The sequence below is a fragment of the Vicia villosa genome, linkage group LG2 (assembly GCF_029867415.1).
Source record: "Vicia villosa cultivar HV-30 ecotype Madison, WI linkage group LG2, Vvil1.0, whole genome shotgun sequence".
NCBI lineage: Eukaryota > Viridiplantae > Streptophyta > Magnoliopsida > Fabales > Fabaceae > Vicia > Vicia villosa.
Window position 1 is genome coordinate 122,680,486 of NC_081181.1, and position 13,563 is coordinate 122,694,048.

Genomic DNA, 13,563 nt, shown 5'->3' on the forward strand with positions numbered 1-13,563 from the left:
GCTATTAAAGGTCTCGACATGGATGTTGAACATGTTGTTATATATGACTATAATGACAAGATGAAAGTTGTCTATCTAAAAGTCGAAGAAGAACTTATTGATTTCTTGAATCGTTGTCACATGAAGGATTCAGAGGTAATGGTATGCCCCAGGTGTAGCGATATGTTTGATAAAGAAGCAGCTAATGGCCTTGAAGGGGTCAAACCGTCAGATCCAAAGAAGGGTAACTAGGGCGGAAAGAGGCCTTTGTTCATTTTCGACAAGAAGGGTGTTCCTCACAATGTAAAACAAGAGTTTCCCAGGAACCATGGAAACCAACGAAGGACATATGTTCCCTCTTCAAATGTCCCACAAGGAGAATAGATTCGACCGCGGGATAAGCGCAACGCTAACCAACAGAAAGTGGAAGACCTTCGAAATGGGAACATGATCCTCTTACCAAGATAATTCAAATGTGTCGAAGAAATATTCTTTTAGTCCTCAGAATTATTTAGGAAAATATCTCATGACGAGGACTCAGCGGCGACGACGTCAGAGAAAGAAAAAGGCAGCCTTTGAAGCTGCAGAATCTAGCTCCAATAACAAAGTGTCAATAATAGTCGGCGAAATGGCCAGTAATACAGTGTAAATCTTCCATGCTTTTCCACCAGTGGCAAAAAACAGTCCTAATAATCCCGTATTTGATTAGTGCCAAAATGTAGTTATTTAGTGTATGTAAAAAGTGGCGCTTATAGATACTTTTTGTAATACCGTTTGAATAATTCCCCGTTTTTGTGTATATTTGTATCGTTTGTGTTTTGTTACGTTTTCGTGTAAATATATACCGTTTGATAGTTTTGTTGTCTTTTTGTAGGTAATTATGTGTGTTTGAAGCTTTGAGGAATAAAGTGTCGAAGACACGGCGGCGCGCACACGATTTTACCAATTCATCAAAGGATAAGGCTCAAAATAAGGATGATAAAAATCATCAATTTGGTTTCGATTTATTCATTGTTAGATAGAGCATAAAATAAGCTTTCTAACGCTTCAAACCGGGCGCAAATCGGAGTTACGGTTCTCAAGTTATGACCAAAACAAGATTTCAATTTTTTGTTAAGCGGGCTTGACCGCGCTAAGCGCGGTCTGGGAGCATTTTTAATAAGTTTGGCAGAAAGTTGGGCGCTTAGCGCATGTTTTTGGCGCTAAGCGCGCTCTGGCGGTTTAGGAAAAATAAAGGACAGACCGCTTAGCGCGGTAGGCGTGCTTAGCGCGGTCTGCGATTTCAGATTTTGTATATGTGTTGTAAAATCATATTTTTTAGGTTTTTTATCACCTCTTTCCCCCATGAAAGAGCTCCGATCCATTTTTGATAGTTTAAAGGCTTAGGAAACACCATTTGGTGCTACATCATGTGGATTGGCTATGGATTTGTCTCGATTGCCTTGACGCGGTGAGAGTTTCCGGTTCAGCTTCTTTCTTCCCTATGTTTCATTCCAATGGTGGGTTTTGTATGTATATTTCTACTCTTATTGTACGTACACTTGTCAATCTTGGGATCGTTTATATATTTGCTTTACAAATCATCATTGTTGTTGTTCTTGATCTTTTTGCTTAAATGCTCTGGATTTGTGTTGTTGCAAAAATGGACATCATAGATCTTGATTAGGAATGATATCTGTTAGTTTCTAGATTTCAGACATGGATTTAGGGCTAATAATCGTAGTGGGTATCGAGTTTAAATGCCTTCATGTTGTTTGTGTCGGTTGAGACATCGCTGATGTGAATAGTGCGGTTGAGCTTTCGTCGGTGTTTTAGACATGGACACTGATGTGGCATCTCGAATGATGCCTGGTGATTTTGATGCGTATTGTTTGTGTGTTGCAATAAGATCTTCAGATTTAAGTAATCAACGGGTAGAACGAAATGCAATTCTGTAACTATTTCTCTTAGACTATTGAGAATGTTAATTTGCTTTTGTTTACTTTTTGCGCATTTACTTTCCGCACCCAATCCTGAAACTTAGAACGCGAGATAGTCAAACGGCATTTTTTCTCACCAATCTCTGTGGACACGATAATTCCCGGATAAATATTTCCAAATCTTTTGTTGCTTGCCGCTTTACCGCTTCAACAGTATTACAAGGGGATGACGAAATGATCATAAATAATTTAAGTTCTGGATACGAAGAATACCTTAATTTTACTCCCTCCGCTCCATAATGAGTGGTCCATTTGGAATAAAATAGTGTTTCAAAATGAATGACCCATTTTAATTTCCAATACACTTTATCCAATTCGACCCTCTAATTAATAAAAAATTCAACATTCTCAATACAAGATAAGGGGTACTATAGTAAAAACATTATTCTCTTTCTTATTTTTATACACTTTTCTTAATATGTGTGAAATGGTCACTGGGTGACTCATTGTAGGACGGGGGGAATATTAGTAGTGTTCAAATATGACACTTTTTCTGAGACATGTGATGTATTGTCTTTTGAAATTTTCTCATCCTTTCTTATTGTTGTGATTGGTTGAAAATATACATGTTGATGCTCTTTATGGTGGAGTATGATTGTCGGTGAAGACAATGAAAGTTAATGTATTATTTTTAATTAAGGTGGAGATTGTTGGGGTTGATTGAAAATATACATGTTGAAGAAGTCTCACATTATTTAGTTTTGTGAATGAAGATGGAGTCCAGGACGATATATAGGATTAAAGTTTTTCTAAGTCTCACGTCAATTAGTTTAGTGATGGAAGAGAGAATTCAAGATTATATATGATTCAAGTTCTTCGTTACAAGATGTAGCAGTAAAAAACACTTTAAACTATATATGATCTTGTATTAGAGTGTTGTGAGATATAGTTAAATATTTGTTTTGAAGAATGTTGGAGTGTTAGGGGTCTGTATTAGTTGAAGATATATTATGTGTTGTAATAATTTTTACATATTCTCTGATTATCTATTGACAACGGCCGTAATTTTTTCTCCACACTATAAATGAAATCATTTTTTCATACTAAAATAATAGTTTTTTTCTCCACACTATAAATGAAATCATTTTTTCATACTAAAGCAATTTGAACCTAGCAGGTTTCAAACCTGAGACCTTGAGAGGAACACACTCTTAGGACTCAAGCGTTTCACCGTTAAGTCACGCACTCATTAAAATAATATATTAATACAAACATTTGATCATGTATATATTACAATATATTAAATAAACATATAATTTCATTTGATCGTGTATATGTTAAATTATATGTTAAAAAAAACGAAATATGATTTTATAGATAAACTTAAACGAAATCGGTATTAAAAAAGAAATATATAGAAGGTAATTACATATTCAATATTAATAATGAAATTGTTTTTTTAAGAGAAATTTTCAACAAGCTCAAATTTTAGTGTACAAATATGATTTTAAAATTTCTTTAGACTCAACCTAAATATATCATTTTCTTAAAATATAAATAAAAAATTAATTATGAATAATTAATTTATATCAGTCTTATATACTTTCATATGTTTTATGGTATACACAAATACTAAAACAACAATTATAATAAAATTAGGTATTATTTAAAGTTTTACTATTTTTTATTATTAATATATGAAATATTTTAAAAATTCTTATTTCATTTAAATTTTAAGATATAATGTAGTATAAATCTTCAAATTAATTAAATATGATAAAACACAATAAAAATATTGATTATTATTAAAATAGTTATCAAATTTACAAAAAAAAAAAAACCAACACAAATTCAGATACTTATGACATTATCTAATTTGTAATATAAAAGTTAAATTAAATTATAGTCATATTTTCATACTAAAAAATATTTCAATAATTAAATTAAAATTTTATTTCTTTTCCTTATAAAAATAATTTAAACATTTATTTTAATAAACTGTATGCAATGCATCAATAATTTAAATGGTATTTAATTAAGGTGAACACTCCGGTACCCTTGAATTTGGTTGGGTACCGGTACCTTCCTCCAATCAAATGAAGATATTCAATGCCACATCATTTTTTAATATTATTTTATTTTTAAAAAATTAAAATTTCAAATCAATTAACACTAAGGGTACCGGTACCCAACTCAAACTAAAGGGTACCAAAGAATTTACCTTTAATTAAAGCTGATGGGACGCATTTTTATGGTATTTTTAAAAACAGAATAAAAAATGTATATTTTACATTTAAAATTATGTGTAAAATTAAAATATCATTTCAAATTATTGTAAAAAAAAACGTATCAAATATTTTTTTAATATAGAAATGAGCGGAATAATTCAATTGATATGTTCTAATTAAATTAAATGAATCTGATCTCACCGTAATATTTATTTATATTTATGCATTAATATAAATAAATTATTCATATTTATAAATCAATAACTTTTAAAAAAATAGTAATATTTTTTTAACTAGTATATTTTTATAATGTGTTTTACAAATTACAATACATTCATGAATTTATTTATGTTTATACCAAAAACAAAAGAAGTAAATATTAGATTGATGTTCATCCGTTTGCGTCATTGATTACCTTGGCTTGGTCAAAGTTGTAGGAAATAACCAAATTGTTTACTCCAACATGATGGGATATATATATATATATATATATATATATATATATATATATATATATATATATATATATATATATATATATATATATATATATATATATATATATATATATATATATATCACATTCTTTCATATGTCTCTATGCATATACATCAGACAGAGCAAGATTTTTAGGCAAAGAATATTTCTTCGGCGGCTGAGAACCTCAATTTCCCAGGTTAAATTCATACCTCAATTTCATTTCAACATTATGCATATTATTTCTTTCATTTTGATTTTGTGGTCCTTTTAATATGTAATGTAATTAATGTAATTTTGTTTCATCCTGGTTTTTTCTCTTGTCTGTGTCTATGATAAATACTTATGTTTTAATTCCTTTAAGAAATTGGCATGTTATTTGACATCACATATTTAAGAAACCTTATCTGACATGTTGATGCATCATAACCAAGATAAGCCTGAAATATTATTGAATTGCAAGTTGTTGAAAAAGGATGCATTGAACATTCATATCCTCTAACTTTGTGTTCTCTAAATTCTCTAACTTTAGAGATATTTTCAAAAGAGAGTTAAAATAAGGATGAATAAAGAGAAGAAAACCAGATGAAATAGATTGTATTATTAGAGAGATGGAGAAAATCAAGGTGCAGTTTCCGGAAAAAAGTCAGAGGATCACGTTCCTAATCCTAACAAAAAAATTAATAATTTTAGTCATATAATAATGAATTAATACAATTGTAGTACAACTTTACAACTATAACTTTTATATACAATATTACTCTATAGAGAGACGTGACATTTTTGCTAAAATGTATAGATGAATTATAAATTTAATCCTTTAATTTGTATTATGTATGACTTTGGAAATTTTTTTTAGTGAATTTAGTCTTCTGAATTGATTAAATTACTTTAAACATTATTTCAGTTAAAGGTCCAGCTAATTTGAATCATAAGAGCTCGTGTTAAATAATTTAAAAATAAAAACTTTATATTAGAATAATAATATATATTTTTGAAAAATATAAAATTTTAAAATAATTTTTAATTTAAATTTTTTTAACATGTATTATTAAAATACAAGTTAATAGTATTTTAATTCAATTAATTACATTTAATTAGAATATCCAATTTAATTAAGTATAAAAAATTCAAATTTTATTCTATTGACACGTAAACAGAAGATCGGAGACTTTAACACAAAAATTGACTCACTTTAATAATGCACACATAACATCATCACTAATCATTATGTTTAAACTGATCCATACAAATTAGTCGTAGTAATCAATCTTAACAATAATTCTGTTTTTCTTTTTCATATATGGTTGCTAAAATGTCCAACGCAGTTAATTACTTTTTTTTTTTGATAATCCAACACAGTTAATTACTAATCACACATAAATTTCTTGCCTTGTCTTAAAGCTATTAATGAATTATACTAATTTTATACGACACAAGTGTCACAAAACGACGTAACTTAATGTAGTAATAAACCTTGAATTTAGGGGGAGGTGGAATCTGGTGTGGGACATGACATGATAGTGATTAATAATACATGTGGAGGATGGTTGTTTCATCACAATACTATGTACTACTAGTATCTGCTGTACAACTTGTCTCCACTAGTTTGCTCATACCTATTGCCTTACCCTCTATTTTTTGGAATTCCAATTCTTTTGGACTCTCATAATAATTCTGATTTCTTAGGATGTCATTTGATTCATGTGGAGGATGTTTGTTTCATCGCAAACTCTTGATTTCACGCACTCAAGCACATCTAAGATTGAATAATTTAAATTTTAAGAGTCGAAATCGAAATTATAGATAAGGATTAATTGCGTCAGTTTGAGGTTAAAGGACTAAAAGGCCCGAACCTATTTGCCCGGACCTCGAATATGTTCGTAGGTCTGACTCTTCCTTTTAGATATATGTATAGTTTTGTCCTTTAAAAAATACATTGCTAGAAAACACTAATAAAATCAACAACTCGTCAATTCCAGATCATACAATTGAGATTGGTAAGTGTGAGATGCATGATCTACCGATAATTTTACATGCACCACGTTCTAAATATAAAGAAAATAATAATATAGCTATGCATTTTCTTTTCTGAGTAAAATACAGCGATATATGTATTGATTTAATTTAATGCTACATGCTTCATTTGGCAATATAATATTACGTTTGATTGATTACAGCATATGATTTGGTCATATTGTTACCAAATTTATTGGAACGTGTGTGGGGATATATTAGTGTACTCATTCATTCGTCACTGAAATAAATTCACCTTTCTCTTGTTCTACAGAAATAAATTCAAGTTTTTCAGTTCAGATTCAGCACAAAACTCAGCAACTGTCTATAGTATAGTTCAGGTTCAGCACAAGAAAAGCAAAAATGGGTTTTCTAGAGCTTTTGGAAGCGGCTTCTATGCCGGTTATTCAAGTTCTGCTCATTAGTGCATTGGGAGCTTTTATGGCTACTCACTATTTCAACAATCTTCTTTCATCAGAATTTAGAAAATCCTTAAACAAGGTAACATATTCAATAAATGCATTGCATATTGATTTTCTGCAGTTAATGCAGTAATTGATCTCGGCCGCCATTGGTTTAAGGTTGAACCGAGAAAATCGATTACTGCGTGGAATATCCAGATGTGTTTTTCAAACTTGATTTACTTATTTTGCAGGTTGTATTCTTTGTACTCACTCCTTCACTTGTGTTTTCAAGTTTTGCCAAGAGTGTTTCACTTGAAGACATGATATCATGGTACATTTGCCTTTTGATTTTCGTTAGTGTTTGTCTTAATTGGTTATGTTAGTTTAATTATTTGTTAATATCAATTTATACAGGTGGTTTATGCCTGTTAATGTTGGACTCACATTCTTAATTGGAGGGATTCTAGGATGGATACTAGTGAAGTTATTAAAGCCTAATTTGAAAGTCGAAGGTCTTATTATTGCTGCATGTTCATCAGGTATATTTTTTTAACGGATCTTTACCGTAGTAGGCCTCTGATACAGCTTGTAATTGAGTTGTTTTATCTTGGACACGTCATATTTTATAATCTGTTTGTACAATTTTAGACGGTTTTACGGATATTTTTAAGAGAGTGGTCTAGTATGCGCCTCATTGCAATAATCTCTTTAGTGACTGAAACATTTTTTAAACGATTTTAAGCTTCCGTCGTGATCCTATATTATGAATTTTTTATCTAAAATTATCTGATTCATGAGTTATTGTTTAAATTAATCAGGAAACATGGGAAACCTACCTATTGTGATTATCCCTGCAATATGTGATGAGAAAGGAGCTCCATTTGGTGCACATGATGTTTGCCGCAGCCATGCACTCTCATATGCATCTTTCTCTATGGCAGTAAGGCTTCATCTTATTCACATTTAAATTAAATTTTTGCATTGAAACATTTTGATTACATTAGGCTATAGCATATAGTGTATCTATCTTATTATATTGTCTTTTTTTCAATTGTAGCTTGGTGGGATCTTCATATGGACCTATACTTATCAAACTATAAGAAGCAGATCAATGAGATTTAAGGAACTTGAGGCTACTCAGATCATAAAGGCACCAAACAAAGATCTTGAAGGAAATGCTAATACTCCCCTTCTTAAGGGAAAAGACGATGAAAGCACTGCGATAGAAGTGGCACCGTCGAGTTATATTGAAGACGCCGAAAGCCAAATTGTAAGACCTGATGAACAAAATTATGACTATATATATTTTTATAGGCAAATGTTAGTATATATTAGTTTTTATTATGTTAGTATTTTTTTCATTCATCGGTTTGAACCCTGGTCTTTTAACTTCTTTAACCCTTATTTAAGACGATCATAAAATTAAAATGTCCTAAATTAATATTAGATTGTTATGAAATGAATGTTAATCTGGATTTTCAGATTGTTCAACAAGATGTATTAAAGAAGGAGAATCAATCATTTCTCGCTAGAACCATAGAAGTTCTACGCGATCTTGTAGAAGAGCTAATGTCACCGCCAGCAATTGCTACAGTGAGTTCTTTTTCCTTTCCTTCTTCCTGTCTTATACTTTATTACATTTGTTCCAAATTTGACATTCAAATCTTCCATATTCAATCATCAGTTTTTCGGTTTCCTCTTTGGCGGTGTCGCATGGTTAAGAAATCTTATAATTGGAGCCAATGCTCCATTGAGAGTAATCCAAGACTCACTTGTATTACTTGGGTAAGTGCCTTAATTTTGTCATGAAAATTTCAATTAGTCCTAAAAATTTCTACTTGTTTTCTAACCATGCAATTACATGTTTAAACTAAATTTTTTGCAGGAATGGAACAATTCCTTGCATCACACTCTTACTTGGTGGTAACCTCACTCAAGGTATATCAGAAGAAAAAAAACTAGCTGATAGCAGAATTTTATCGAAACTCAGTATCCGAAAAATGGTTTTGTTTTGTTAACTTTGTATTGAAATTGCAGGTTTGAAATCGTCTAGTGTAAAACCATTGACGCTCATCAGCATCATTATAACTCGGCTTTTGGTGCTACCTGTTATTGGATTGTTTATTGTTAAAGCCGCGGCAAATTTCGGCCTTCTCCCGGTGGATCCTTTGTTTCAGTACACTCTAGTGATGCAATATGCAATGCCACCAGCAATGAATATTAGTAAGTAATTAGATCCATTCATGCATATAATATATGATTATGTTATTGGTCCGAAATTCTAAGTTTGAAATTGAATGAAATATGTTATGCAGGTACTATGGCTCAGCTGTTTGATGTAGGAAATGAAGAGTGTTCTGTTATTCTGTTGTGGACATATAGTGCTGCAGCCATAGCACTCACTGCTTGGTCAACATTTCTCTTGTGGCTATTATCTAATTAGTGTGCATTTAGTTGCCGATTTTTTGGACTCTGCGACCATTACGTTGGTTGCAGAGTAAAAAAGATTTTGTATATGATCATCTTTCAAGAGATCTAAGATCTCTTTTGTTTGGTTTGGTTTTGATTTTCATTGTTTAATGTTAGTTACAAAAAATTTACATTGTTTTAGTTTTAGTTTTCTATAAACACAGGGATGAATATAACAAAATAGATTCTCATTGGTTCAGATAGAATGTAAGATGAAAAAAGAATCACTTCCCTCAGTTTGTATTTATAGAATCTAAGATGAAAGTTTTGACTGTTATTCTACTTATAGTAAAAGTACTTTTGAAAATGCTTACTTTTCAGCATATTTATAATGGTTTTATTTTCTGTAAGAAATATCATGGTGTTGTGGAGTTTAGGGAGGTGCTACTAGTGAATTTTCATTACGGAAATACTCTGTGTTTTAAAATGATTGTCTAACAAATAAAATTTGTTTTAAAGTGAATGTCATTTTCACTTTTTAAGGTAAAAATGATTACTATTTTCTTAATTATATTATTTAATTTTTATTTTATACACTATTTCTAACGTATTTATAAGATTAATTTAGTAACAATATCTTATGAAAATATTATTTCATTCTTTATTCTATAAACAAAAACCTTAAAACAATCATTTGTTTTTTATTTGTTTTTAGTTGGAGATTTAAAATTTTGAAATCACTCCTCCTTCTATTCTGTTGGGTGGGTTCAAATAATCCCAAGTGGAACCCATCAATTTATTTAGAAAAGAAAGAAAAATAAGAAATTGATTTAGAAAAGAAAGAAAAAATGAGGAAAAAAAAAGAAAAAACATAAAAAGTTTTTTTTTGGGTAGTGTTTGCTGTTTCTAAAGTGGGCAAAAACCATAGGTTGTTGTCATTCCTAACATACTACAACGAAAATTATGCCTTGTATCTCGACAATGATTTTTATACCCTTATAAAATATGTATTTGAACGGATTTATTCCTGTATAAATTGGACAACCTGAAAAGCAGTATTTCGGTTCTTGAATTCAGCAACCGGACAACCCATAAGTGAGTATTTTAGTTTTTTTTTTAAGTTACCAACTGGACAACTCATGCTTGTGTGTTCTGGTTTTTAATCTTTTACTGGATTGTTGTTGTTGTTATTTTTAATATGTTTATGCTTTTCATATCTGACTGTAATTAGTCTTTTTTTAATTTTTATTTGCAGGTGAAGCTGGTGTGTGAATGTAAAGGTGTTCTACACAAAGTGCTCCCTAAAATTCAACAGGTATGCTCCCTAAAAAGGTGTTTTTGGGCTGCAAGCATGAAGCTTTACACAGGCTACCGATTTGATTTTTTTCCTGCACACACAAACCTACGAATTGTGTCACCAACAAATATCTCTGTCTCTCTCCACAACAAATACATCCGTCTCTTCTCCATCTCTCTACGCAACAAAAACAAACGGCCTTGAGCTTCACTATGGCAAGACCTTGTGCGAGTTTGAAGGAAATCAATGAAAGTAAGAAACTCTGAAAAATCGCGGTCAGAATCCATCACAAATGGACAGTTTTGTCAAAGACCAAAGAGCACTTCGAATTAATTCTGGTTGATAAAGAGATTTACCAATTAATTTGATGAAAATATTTGACATTTACAGTTAGGGTTTCGTTTCAGATTTGCTGTTATTGCTATGCAGTATGCAAAGATCTTACTCTCCCACTGTTTTCAAGAAACTCTATTGGAACCTGTTTCCACTCCAAAACTACTGGAGGTAAGTTGTTGTTTCACTTTATTGTACCATTATTCACCACTATTGTTTTATTCTGTAAAACCCTCGTGTTTATATTTGATGCTAAAGACAAGAGATCGAAATCAAAGACAATTGCAGGTATGCTTGAAAAAAGTTATAATTAGGAGCTGTTGGTGCTACAGCTTTTAAGAGTTTTGATTTTAAGGGGAAAGTTGATTTATGAATCATCCACTTCACATTCATGACATTGAAGAAGAAGGTAAACTGGTTACATAAGCTCTCACATTTAACTTCTCCACAAACACTTAGTTTATTAGTACTTTTTCTTAAGAATACCAACTTATTCTGATTTAAAGCTCCCAAAAGTTAGTTTAAGAAATGCATTTAAATTTGATGCTTGGTGCAGGAGTATTGTAATAAAGTACTGGCATGCTTTAGGTTGACATGATCTTTCAAATTTAACGCAGCTTGCCAATAAACAATATGAAAGATTGTTTGTGCTTTAGAGGCTTCATTATAATTGATGGTCATTGTAGTTCATAACTTGAAAGTTCTTCATAACATGTTAATTTGTGCATTATAGGTTCTGACCAAATGGGAGAGGTTGGAGAGTTGACAGTCCCTCACACCGGAGACTCTCGTGAACAGGATTTTATACGACTTGACAAATCTACCAATGATGTTGAACAATCAGCTGTCAAATTACTTGCATCTAGGTTAGTTTCCTAAATTGAAGAGATTCTGAAGCATAATGTTTCCTCATAACACACTTGCTATTATTATCAACAGATTTTTTATTGTTTGATGGACTTGAATTCTTGTGGCAGGCACTGTTCAAGAAGGGAGTTAGTCAATCTGATGCTGAAAAGGCAGTTGGATCGAGGCTATAATGCACCACCACTTAGGCTGAACATATGTATCCTGATTTATTCTGGTCCTGTTTTGATTTTTTTCCAGATGCAAGCCCAGTTACAGCTTCAAGCATGGGTCTGGCGAGTGCAATTGCCAAACTTTGTTCTTTTTTCTTTGGTACAATCAGCATAAATAAATAACAGTCAACAACGTGACTTCTATCTTCGTTTTGATACAATTTCAGAGAATACCACTATTAAAGTTCAAGTTTCCTTCTGGTGCAAAGGGCCTTTATATTTTATTCAACTCTATGTATTGTAAACCTGGTCTGCCAACGAGTTTTTAATATCTTATTGGATCTCCCTGTGTTGCAAAAATAGGAAAAAGAAGATTGCTGAGAGTACGTAGAAGAAATTTCATATTAAAATTGTGATTAGTAGAAATATTAATATATTATAAATTAATTTTCCTTTTTAAGTAATAAAATTTGTTTCAAATATATATAATATTTATATTGCATTTTAAATTGTTTAAAAAATAGTTGTAGTGCAAAGAAACAAGTTAGGAAAAAAATGTTGTGAGGTAGATAGACGGGGACTCTGTTAAAAAGTTAGAAGCATGCTCAATAGAATACATTGAAAGGTCATCTGAATTACAAAATTGACAAACTGATTGTGTATCTTAAACATCGAACTCATTTAAAGCATAGTAGGACCACAAACTACCAAACCAAAATCTATGAAATGGAACTGATAAGAATAAACAGAACTTAATATTTCAAAGTACCCTGTTGCGAAAATAATAAAGTTTAAGAAAAGTTGTAATTTAGGAAATCAACCGAAGTACTTGAAAGAGATTTGATAAAATATTCTAGAAATAGTCAATCTAAAACTACCACTTCTCAATTTCTTTTTAGAGTATGTTCGAGTAGTTTTTATTTATAAAATATTTATTTGATTTTGATTGTGAATATATCATGTATGATTTTAATTGAATGTTGATATTGATTGTTTTATTCATAAAATACTTAATTTCCTTAACTCAAATTTTTTATTATTATATTTCTTTTAACTTTTTAAAATTGTTGTTTAATTTTAATTGGTTGATATTAATTGTCCTTTTTATAAGATATTAGTTTCGATTGTGCATTTATTTTATATACATATAAGCCCGATTGTAATTTTACTCAAGAATAAGTTATTATATCTTACTCCACATCTTGACCATTTATTATTTTCAATCCAATGTATTAATGTGACTATTAATTTTTCTCTGTTGATGAATCTAATAGTTGATATTTGTTCCTCTCATCTCTCATTATAAAATGCTCTTACTTGATATGCTCCATATATATATAGAGGAGGAATCAAATTACACCCGAAGAGTTACACCACGAGTTACACTCGTTCAATAACTACATCTCGAATTAATATTTTTTAAATTCAACCGTTGGATTGAAACATAATATCATATAGATCATACCTATAAAGTTTGAGCTT

At 30.6% G+C, this 13,563-nt stretch overlaps 1 protein-coding gene across 8 annotated transcripts; it reads left to right on the top strand.

Annotated features, from left to right (window-relative positions):
* Positions 1-4,697: 4,697 nt before the first annotated feature.
* Positions 4,698-12,836, top strand: LOC131651949 (protein PIN-LIKES 7-like). Of its 8 annotated transcripts, none has more exons than XM_058921685.1 (16): positions 4,698-4,802; positions 6,894-7,120; positions 7,275-7,354; positions 7,438-7,562; positions 7,842-7,963; positions 8,081-8,293; positions 8,506-8,616; positions 8,708-8,808; positions 8,909-8,961; positions 9,061-9,246; positions 9,339-10,527; positions 10,688-11,067; positions 11,159-11,233; positions 11,341-11,471; positions 11,796-11,928; positions 12,040-12,834. In XM_058921685.1, the coding sequence occupies exons 2-11, from the start codon at positions 6,983-6,985 to the stop codon at positions 9,464-9,466; spliced, it is 1,257 nt and encodes a 418-aa protein (XP_058777668.1). In that variant the 5' UTR covers positions 4,698-4,802; positions 6,894-6,982; the 3' UTR covers positions 9,467-10,527; positions 10,688-11,067; positions 11,159-11,233; positions 11,341-11,471; positions 11,796-11,928; positions 12,040-12,834. The 8 variants fall into 8 exon arrangements, with proteins under 8 accessions (XP_058777668.1, XP_058777669.1, XP_058777665.1 ...); XM_058921686.1 differs by having other exon boundaries at positions 11,351-11,471; XM_058921682.1 differs by having other exon boundaries at positions 11,159-11,471; positions 12,040-12,836.
* The last annotated feature ends 727 nt before the right edge of the window (positions 12,837-13,563 follow it).

What these genes read in the sequence shown, in the direction of transcription:
- LOC131651949 (XM_058921679.1), top strand. Translation starts at nt 6,983, where the DNA reads ATGGGTTTTCTAGAGCTTTTGGAAGCGGCTTCTATGCCGGTTATTCAA. An exon ending in CTTGAAGACATGATATCATG is followed by an intron (nt 7,355 to 7,437) that starts GTACATTTGCCT and finishes CAATTTATACAG; the next exon opens with GTGGTTTATGCCTGTTAATG. An exon ending in GACTCACTTGTATTACTTGG is followed by an intron (nt 8,809 to 8,908) that starts GTAAGTGCCTTA and finishes AATTTTTTGCAG; the next exon opens with GAATGGAACAATTCCTTGCA.